General features: G+C 39.4%; 1 protein-coding gene across 1 annotated transcript; it reads right to left on the bottom strand.

Moving 5' to 3' along the window:
- Window positions 1-5,825: 5,825 nt before the first annotated feature.
- Window positions 5,826-6,590, bottom strand: LOC121986604. The gene has a single exon (XM_042540562.1). The coding sequence runs from the start codon at window positions 6,588-6,590 to the stop codon at window positions 5,826-5,828; it is 765 nt and encodes a 254-aa protein (XP_042396496.1).
- Window positions 6,591-11,011: the final 4,421 nt, after the last annotated feature.

Genomic DNA, 11,011 nt, shown 5'->3' with positions numbered 1-11,011 from the left:
ATATAATTTGAATTTATTTTGATTAATTTAAAATTAAAGCATATTTATATATAGAATAATTTAATTGGTTAGTAGTAGTATATTTTATAAATTTAAAAATTATATTGTATTTAATTTTGTGTCTTTCTTAAAAATTTGTTTTCTACCACATTAAAAAAAAAAATTCTCTATGTCTACCTCTTGGACAGACGGATGAAAAAAAAAAAAAAAGATAATCAACCATAAATAGATTAAGAGGATTATTTTTTCTCTCTATTTACCAATGAGTGAAAAAAATATAATTATCTTTAAAGAGGTTAAAATAGGTTTTTTTTCTCTTTATTTACCTTTGTAGATTAATGGAAGAAAAAAAATAATAAGAAAGAAAAACATTGGATGAAAGTTAGAAAAAAAATTAATAGGGAAAAGAAAATAGAAATAATAAATTAAATTAAAAAATTCTCATGAAGGCCACTATGGGTTCATAGTAGCCTCCACGATCATGGTGACAATACTAGCGTGCAAGTGGAATGGTAAATTTCATTCATGCCGACCGACACAATTAGGTACTTAATGACTTCTTATTTACAGTATAAATATCACCCATAAATTAATTTTGATATCAAATCGAATTCAAAAGAGAAATAAAAAAATTAACATAAAACCCTTCATCTATAATATAAATATCAACTATTAAAAACATACGACATCAAATCAAATTCAAATTTTTTATAAAAATTATTATTAGTTTGATGTTATAGTGATATTATCTTTATCCTTAAAATATATTACTAACATTTCATAGTTTTATTTTGATTACATTATAATTATCATACTATTTTAAAATTTTCATTTGAAACTTGAAATCAAATTTCTGCTATCTTACCTTCAAGTTAATAAGATAAAATATTAGATTTATTATACATCAAAATTTTATTCTATTTAAATTTATTTTTAGATTTATTTTAAAATTTGTGATCAATTAAGCTAATTTAAACCACATTTTGGGGTTTGGAGTAATTTCAAGTGGCTTGAGGTTTTAATAAATCTCATCGAGTAGACCTGGTAATTACAATTATGTGGATTCAAAATAGACTTGATTTGAACTTATTTTGATCACTTTAGGGCTAAACCAAATTTATATTCTGGCAAATCCACTTTAGTTGTATGGAGTTGGGTTAATGAAATTTTTGAGAAAATAGGAATTATTCATATATCTTACCTCCCTCTCTCCAAGTACACATTTTCCCCCTTTCTCGATCCTTAATCCCCCTTTGCAATGTCATTATCCTCTCCATACATGTGTTACTCATCCTCGACCATAGTCACTAGTGAGTTGACGTACGTTGTTGGCTCCCTCCTTTGTCATTTCTATTAGCTCTCTCCTTCCTTCAACCTCTCCCGATCTCCTTCCTTGTTTTTGTTCCCACACACACACAGCCACCATGGCTACTCGAGACTAGGGTAAGCCAATGCAATTCTCTCTCCTCTTTTCTCTTCCTTTCTCATCCCTTTGTGTCTTCTTCCTAGAAGACTTGCAAGTCAACGCCACTTGAAGGTAGGCCTAAAGATGCACACACCCTTGCTCTAGTGTGCTAACCCTCGCGCCAAACGCCACACACACCCCAATGTTGTCGTCATCCCACTACCTATGCACGCCCATGCCATTGTTGCTAACGTTCCTTGTTCATGTTGTTGGTGTTGGTACAATTGATTTCTAGGAAGCTTGGCTTAAGGAAGAAGTTGTTGATGCAATCATACTCGAGTTAGGTTGGTGTTGATGTGGTTGGTAAAACCATTAGCGTCATGTTTAAGCTAGATAAAATTATTATGTTAGACAAAATATTGATATAATAATGCAACTTATCTTAAGTGTGCATAATTGTAGGTGCAATTTAGCTAGAGAGTGAGCTTCTGACATATGAAAGTTAATATAGGTCAAGGATCAAATACTTGGCAAGTTTAAAGTCTTGATAAATTAAGGAGGAAAGGATGTTTGGCATGAAGTCCTAAAGAGTGAGCTCTTGGAAGGTGGAAGTTCAAGTAGGTTGAGGATCCTAGCCAAGAAGGATTGGATGCTTAGCATGTTGGCACAGAATCGATGAATAGCAAAGGATGCAGGAAAAAGGGGAAAAAAAACACACGTAGCACTAAAAAAAACACAGTAGTAAGGGGAGAAAAATTGCACAGGTGGAAAGCAATGCACAAATAACTGAAAAAAGAAACTGGAGAAATTTTAATTCTGAGATCTGATTTGTTTCACAGCTTCGACCCCTTTAAATACAACTCAAGTGATAAGATTTAACCATAAGAATAGGATGACTCATCCCACTAAAATAGGAAAGATTAATATCACAGAAAAATTAAATAAATCATGAACGAGAATAAAACGTGGCCATGTTGTCCGAATTATTTTCCTACATTTACTCCCCCTAATTCTGACATGGCTCTAAATCATGAACGCCGAGTAGTTGTCGCATGACAGCTAACTTCACTCCTGGCAGTGCTTTAGTCAATACATCAGCTCGCTGTTCTCCAGTATTAATGAACTCAACCACAATCTGTCCATTCTCAACACATTCTCTGATAAAATGAAATCTTGTATCTATATGCTTGCTTCGACCATGGAATACTGGATTCTTCATGAGTGCCATAGCAGATTTGTTGTCAACAAACAAAGTCACTGGTTTTGGCTCTTCACCGGTTAATTCACTGACAAGGTTTCTTAACCACAAAGCTTGACAGGCTGCAGTTGTGGCTGCCATGAATTCTGCCTCACAAGATGAAAGCGCCACTGTCTTCTGCTTCTGTGAGTTCCAGGACACCAGACTTTCATTAAAATAGAAAGTCATTCCACTTGTGCTTTTCCTCCCATCGAGATCACCGGCTAAATCACTGTCCGAGTAGCCGAATATACTAATTTCCTGGGACCCCTTTATGTAAGTAAGTCCAAAATAGATTGTACCTTTCAAATACCTGAGGATCTGTTTGACCACCTTATGATGCATGCTTGTAGGCTTTTCCATGTATCTGCTCGCCATGCCGACAGAATATGATAGGTCTGGCCGTGTGTGTAACAGATATCTTAGACAGCCAATGACGCGCCTGTACTCCGTGGCATCAATTGGAGTCCCTTCCAGGTCTTTATGCAGTTGTGTCTTGGGTTCCATCGGCTGCTTTGTGGCATTACAGTCTGCCATCTGGAATTGAGATAGAATTTTCTTAGCATAGGCTGATTGTCTAATTAAAATTCGGCTCTTCTGTTGTTCCACTTCAATTCCTAAGTAGTAGGAGAGAAGACCCAAATCACTCATCTCAAATTCTGTCATCATTTGTTGTTTGAACTTGTTTATTCCTTCTGTGCTCCTTCCTGTCACGATGAGATCGTCAACATACACTCCAACAAGTATACTAGCTTCTCTTTTACCTCTTGTATATACTGCATGTTCTTGATTGCATTTTTTGAAGCCGAGCTCTTTCAGACTCCTGTTCAGCCGCATGTTCCAAGCTCGTGGAGCCTGCCGCAGTCCATAGAGGGCCTTGGATAACCTGTACACCTTGTGTTTCTGATTTTGTATTTCAAACCCTTCTGGTTGAGTGACATATATTTCTTCTTCCAGCTCTCCGTTCAGAAATGCCGACTTCACGTCTAGATGGTGTACCTCCCAGCCTTGATTTGCTGCAAGTGCAAGAATGACTCGAATAGTATCAAGTCTAGCGACAGGTGCGAATACCTCTTCAAAGTCGATGCCTTGTTTTTGCACATAGCCTTTAGCAACTAATCTTGCTTTATGCTTGACCACTTTTCCAGCTGAATCTTTCTTCAGTTTGAACACCCATTTTAGGCCGATAGGTTTGTGGCCTAATGGGAGCTCAGTTAGGGTCCAGGTCTTGTTCATCTCAATAGTCTTCAGTTCTTCCTCCATTGCTTCGTACCAGCAAGCCTCGGTTGCAGCTTCTTGGTAACAGGTCGGCTCTTCTGACATCATCAGCATTACCTCATTCTCCTCTTCATCAATACCAATTATTTCCTCAGTGTTGGCATAGATATCGGCAATGGACCTATAACGGACTGGCCCTTCATGAGACTCGGGTGAGGTAGTTGCTTGGGTGCTCGATGATGGTGTAGACGGACTTGATGCTCTTGTCGAAGATGGGGTAGCTAGACTTGATGATGGTGTGACATCTTCCGCCGCTGCCTCAATGTCTGCAGTAACAATCACCTCGTCGGTGTTGAATGCATTCACCACCACAAACTCAGGTAAGTCTTCTTTATCAGCACCTGCGTTCCATGTCCATTCACTATTTTCTTGAAATATTACATCTCTACTTACTTGTAGCTTGTTATGCCTTGGATCAAATAGACGATGAGCTTTGCAGCCTTCTTCGACTCCTAAGTATACCATAGGTGAGCTTCTGTCGTCAAGTTTCTTAAGGTGAGGGGTTGTATTTTTTGCATAGGCAATACAACCAAACACCTTCAAGTGGGCAAGATGTGGCTTTCTCCCCATCCAAGCTTCAAATGGAGTACGTTCTCCTAGCGCTTTAGTTGGGAGACGGTTTAGCAGATAGACAGCATGCCTAACCGCCTCTCCCCAGAACCTTGCCGGCATATGTGTACCCTTGAGGAGAGATCTTGTCATAGCCATCACTGTGCGGTTACGACGCTCCACAACGCCATTCTGTTGGGGTGTGTAGGGAGCCGAAAGGTGCCTCTCAATTCCTTCATTTTCACAGAATCGAGTGAACTCCGTGGATAGAAACTCACCGCCACGGTCTGTCCGAAGTGTCTTGATCTTGTACTCAGTTGTGTTCTCCGTCACGGACTTGAACTTCTTGAATGCTTGGAATGCATCTTTCTTTGCTGTCAAGACAAATACCCACATCCACCTTGTGCAATCATCAACAATCAAAAAGAAATACTTGTTACCAGCAAGTGTACTTGGTGAAATTGGCCCGCAGATATCAGCATGGAGAAGTTCCAACGGCTTCGTCGCTCTAAAGTTTGCTTGGTGCGGGAATGACGATCTTGCATGTTTGGAGATCACACACACCTCGCAAAGCTTGTTCGTCTGGGGCAATAGTGGCACACCAACCGCCAATTTCTTCTCCCCCAACAGCTTCAAGTCATGAAAGTTTACATGTCCGAGCCTTGCATGCCATAACCAGGTGGAGTCTTCTAGACTTGCTTGGAGGCAGACTTGCTTGAATGTCTTCAAGGTTATCTTGTACAAGCGATTTTGCGTTCGCTTTACCAGCATCAAGAGCTTCCCGCTCCTATCAATCACCTTCATGGTATCTCCTTCCATGTGCACCTCGTTCCCAGCTTCTGTCAACTGACCAAGGCTTATGATATTACTACAAAGTTTCGGAATGTAGTATACCTCGTGGAGGGTCTTCTGATCGCCGTTCTTGCATTCGAACACAGCCGTCCCCTTGCCCATGATCTCAATGGTTGATCCATCGCCAAACCTCACCCTCCCGGTGATAGTTTCATCTAGTTCTTGAAACTTCTCGCGATGTCCAGTCATGTGATTGCTGGCACCATTGTCAAGGTACCAAACGTCTTTGTCTTCACCTTTCTTGACGCCCCGGTACACCTCCGGTAGCAACCTCTCTTCACTGAGCAGAATGGTATCCTGCCGCTGAGATTCTTCGTGGAACATGGTCGTCATTAGTGCTGGCTCTTCATCGGTGGCGCAAGTGAGGTGAGCCTCATCTCCACGACGCTTGCTGTAGCATTCAGACGCATAATGCCCCATTTTTTCACAATTGAAGCATTTTATGTGTCTCTTGTCACGAGTGCCACTGTTGTTGCCGCTAGTGCCTCCTGCACTATCTTGGCGCTATGTACCACGACCACGACCGTGCCCTCGCCCACGCCCATGCCCTTTGCCACGATTAGAGCTGTTGGACCCACGTTCCTTGCCTCCTGACGAAGTGTCCACGCTGCTCCCCTTTTGTCGCATTTGCCATTCGGCATGAGTAAGTAGGAGCTCTCCTTCAGTGCCGTTGGTGTTGCTGCGTAATCGAAGCGTTCGTTCCTCGTACGCCTTCAGTCGCCCTATAGCCTCCTCAAATGGTATAGACTCAAGGTCGTAGAACTGCTCAATGCCGGCAACAATAGGGAAGAATTTATCAGGGACAGAATCGAGCAATTTTTTTACCAACGAGGAATCTTCAAGTGTGGCTCCAAGGGTGGAGAATTTGCTGCTTAGGGCGCTGAGTTTGCCAGCAAACTCATCAATCGTTTCGGCCTCTTTCATCCGGAGAGCGTCAAACTCGCTCTTCAAAGTTTGTACACGTGCCTTCTTCACCCGATCACTACCAAGGTACCTCGTCTTGAGGCTGTCCCAGACTTCCTTCGCCGTCTTCTTTGTTGCGATCTGGAGAAGGATGTCTTCGGGGACACACTGCAGGATGTATGCACGTGCCTTTTTGTCCTTCTTTGCATCCACCTGGGCTCCTTCCGCTGGCTCCACCGCCTCCCAGACTCCCTGGGCATCAAGGATCGCCTCTGTCTTTATTGCCCACATAGTATAATTGTGAGGACTTAGCATCGGATAGGGAAATGGCACTCCGCCGTTCTCCTTTACTGGGATGCTCGACATTTTATGGAATCGTAGATTCTTGGATGTCTTATACTACCAACGCTCTGATACCAAGTGTTGGCACAGAATCGATGAATAGCAAAGGATGCAGGAAAAAGGGAAAAAAAAACACACGTAGCACTAAAAAAAACACAGTAGTAAGGGGAGAAAAATTGCACAGGTGGAAAGCAATGCACAAATAACTGAAAAAAGAAACTGGAGAAATTTTAATTCTGAGATCTGATTTGTTTCACAGCTTCGACCCCTTTAAATACAACTCAAGTGATAAGATTTAACCATAAGAATAGGATGACTCATCCCACTAAAATAGGAAAGATTAATATCACAGAAAAATTAAATAAATCATGAACGAGAATAAAACGTGGCCATGTTGTCCGAATTATTTTCCTACATAGCATGAAGTCTCAGCACATCATGAAGGATTAGATACTTAGCATGAAGTCGTGAAGAAGTGAGCTCCTTAGGAAGATAAAAGTCCCAAGGCTAGCGATTTAAAGTCTCAGAGGTGGAATACCTGGCAAGATCAATATATGTAAAAAACCATCTACGTATCTCAAAGATTGTCTATGTTTCTGAAGAGGTATTGACTCAAGTATAACCCGGATCAAGCAAGACTAGAAGACATAACTCTAGGATGGAGGGAGGGTTCTTAAGGGGAGGAGCATGAACAATACAGGATGAGAGATGAGTGATCAAGGGATCTACATTTTGGCTTTTCGATACAAGTTTTTCTACTTAAGCATTTAGGCATGTACTCGACTAGAGAACAAGTGTTTTAGGTCAAAGACAATGAGTTTTTTGGAGGTCAAGCAAAGAGTAAGTTGCCTAATATGTATATCCAATCGATTAATAGTTAAGTTGACCATGTAGTCGAATATCAGTTTATTACTTAAGAATAGAAAGGATTTGTATTCTAGCTTGAATCTACTAAATGGACAAATTGTTGATTACAATCGTGAGAGTTGACTTGAGTCGACTGTTGAGTGATTAGTTTGAGTTTGAATTTGAGTTTGAGTTTGACAATATTTACTATTTCATTTGTGCTCCCATTTGTTGATATTTTATAACATTACATTCCAAACCAAGGAAGGCTCGGTCGTTATGTCATTCAATTTATCTTATATGTAAAATAGAAAACTATAAATTTCTCCACCTTTAAAAAGGAGGTTTTTTTCAATTAAGCTTGCCGATTGATTTGGGCTTCAAGCGCTACAAACGGACTTTAGTCTACTAGCACGTTAAGAGTATATTGGGATAGATGTCCTTCCACATTTAGGGTGCAAGGAGTTTTCACTCCTATTTTATTATATTAACACAGTAATGACTAGGGATGTAAATGAACCAAGTATTTATGAACAAGCTTGGTGTTTGACTTAGTAAGAGCTTGTTTATATTCATTCAATATATATAAGATTAATTAAATAAACAAACTTGAACAGCTTGTTAAACTAAACAAATAAGTTTTAACACATATGTGTTCGGCTTGTTAGCGTTCGTAAACAACGTTCATGAACAACATTCGTGAATAATGTTCATGCATGTTGTTCATGAACAATGTTCACAAACCAATTTATTAATAAAAATCTTTTTAATATGCTAAATAAATAATAAAATAAAATAAATAAGTTTAAATTATCAAGTTTAATAACTAATCAAATAACTAAAAGTTTCAAACAATCAAACAAGCTTTAATTGAGAGCTTGATAATATCTAAACAAACCAAGCTCAAGCCAAGCTTGAATTTAGAACTCGATAACATCTAAACAAGCCAAGCTCAAGCCAAGCTCAAGCCAAGCTTCAAACAAACTCAAGCTTATAAAAAATAAACCAAGCCAAGCTTGAACAATTATTTTAAAAGATTGGTTCATTTTAAGCTCGGCTTGGGCTCGGCTTGGCTCGGTTAGCTTATCAAACAAGCTTGAACATCCCAAAGCTCAGCTCGGTTCGGCTCGTTTACAACCCTAGTAATAACCATTACTTATTTATAAGATTTGGGAGTGAGTAATGTGTTTCACTATAATCATCTATTAAACTTTGAGAAAAAAAAGAGCAAATAAATGTTGGTGCAATCAACCTCCAAGGTTTTAATGTCAGACAAATATGTTTAAGTATCGAGCTTGATCTAGGGAAGTCCTAGTTGTAGGCTAGGCAAGGGAAGTCCTAGTTGCAAGTTAGGCAAGAGAAATCTCGGTAGATCGTGGAAGCCAGGTAGATAGGTCTGAAGGACCTGATCCCTAGGTAGCCGAATACTGAAGCAAGGGAAATCTCGATAGATCGTGGAAGCCAGGTGGATTCGATAGGTCTGGAGGACCTGATCCCTGGGTAGCTGAATACTGAGTCCTGGTAAGTGAAGCCATGTTGAGAAAACCCTAGGAGTGGTAACCTTAGGTAACGGGAAGTCTTGGAGGAGTGAACTCCAAGCAAGGTTGATCGGACGCGCGGTCGACTGGACCAGTGGATCTTGGTGATTCTAAGTTTGGTTTTACCATAGCATTTTGTTTTACTATTGCCGCTGGCTAATGTAGTATTGCAGGAAAGGCCTTAGTGGATCAAGTGATCAGACATTAAGCAGAGAAAGCCCAAACAAGTTTGGAAGATCAATAGTTGGTAGGTAGGTTGAGGTAAACAACTGGAGGAGAGATAGTGAGGTCAGGTTCCTGAAGGGAACAACCTAAGGTCGCTGATCCAACTGAAGAAACCGAGAAGGTTTCCAAGTTGAGATCAAGATAGTTTTACTGTCTCATATTATTTATGCATTATTATATTACTGTGCTAACATCTGTTTTGCAGGATTATTGTCTAACACTGTTTTGTAGGTTCGGTTGGATTGGTCGATCGAACCGGAGGATCGGTCGACCGAACAAGGCAAAATCAAAGCAGTTTTCAGATCAGACCAAAACATACCAGAGTCCGGTCAAAGCTTGATCGGTCGACCGAACAGTAAGATTGGTCGACCGAACCCTTATGACTCAGCACAAACCAGTTCAATCAACACCGATCAGAAGCAAAAGGAAATTGAGCTGATGGGTCAATTGAACCCATGGATCGGTTGACCGAACGATCAACCATTAAAAGGCACAGTAAATGTGAATCTCGGCAAATCTTGACGAACAGGGAAGGAGCATGTTCGATCGACCGGACAGAGGGATCAGTCGACCAAACCCTTAATAATCATTAATTGCCGAAGATTGAATTAGCATTGAATCTCAGCCAGGAAGGAAGGGAGCTGGTTCGATCGACCGAACCCAGGGATCGGTTGACCGACATCGATGATTCTTATAAAAAGAAGCTCGAGGTTTGAGGTCGTGCAACGCTTTCTGATTGACTCAAAGTTCTCCTTTGCGCAAGCTACTCATGCTACAAGTCTTCTACAACTCTTCAAGCTACTCCGTCCGGAAGTACTGACCAAGCTTCAACTTCCATATTTGTCGGTATATTATTTTAGCTTACATTGTATTCATTTATCAATAAGATAGTAGGTTGTTACTATCTTGCTCATCTGTACACACTGCTTCTTTCCAAGGTTTTCGGAAAGAAGAGTTATAGTAGATTACCCATCGGTGCGGTCAAGGATCGCGGGCCTTGAAGTAGGAGTCGACTTAGACTTCGAATCAAGTAATCGAACGAGCCCCTTTTACTTTCTGCTACACGACTTTGTTTTAATCTCTTAAAAGAAAAGTTTTTTAAAAGCGCGATATTCACCCCCCTTCTATCGCACTCATTCGATCCAACAATAAAGACATATAAATTGTATACAACCAAAATAGTTAACAAGTGACAAAAAAAAATATAATATGAGAATATTAATAGTGTGAATTTAAAAGTGATCAATATTAAAGAAGTTTTATTAGTTTAAGTGATAAATTGTAGTAATATTCTGAATGTAAAAGCAAACAACTTCTTGAGTAAAAGTATGACGATACCTAAATATACGATGGAGAAATATTGATTGTTTATTCTTTTAAAAAAAATTATAAATTATAAACTTCCATTCTATATTCACTTTGCATTTTTTTGTAAGTATACATATTAGTTAGTTTATCGTGTCTATTTTTCTTTAGGTATATTCTATAAACAATAATTTATCAAAAGACGTATCTAAATTTTTAAATTTACCAAAAGACAGATGCTACTTTGTTATTTACTAAAGGATGTACTTTTTATAGTACTTTTCCATTCTACCCTCCTGATTACTTTTCCTTTTATTTTCCCTATCATTTCTCTCTCTCTTCTCTTTCCTCCTATGCATGCAACGTTTATTCTCTTTCTTCACCTTTTTTTCTTCTCTTTTGCACGTCGATTCTTCTAAAAATATTTTAACACCTCTGAGAAACTAAAATAAATAATGGATAGCATATTTAAACTTCTTGCAACTCTAGAAATCCACAGGAACTAAAATGGGTGCAATCGGAATTCTCTAG

The sequence above is a fragment of the Zingiber officinale genome, chromosome 5B (assembly GCF_018446385.1).
Source record: "Zingiber officinale cultivar Zhangliang chromosome 5B, Zo_v1.1, whole genome shotgun sequence".
In the NCBI taxonomy this organism is placed as follows: Eukaryota; Viridiplantae; Streptophyta; class Magnoliopsida; order Zingiberales; family Zingiberaceae; genus Zingiber; species Zingiber officinale.
Note: the sequence above shows the minus strand (reverse complement) of the source record. Positions and strands in the feature narration are given on the sequence as shown.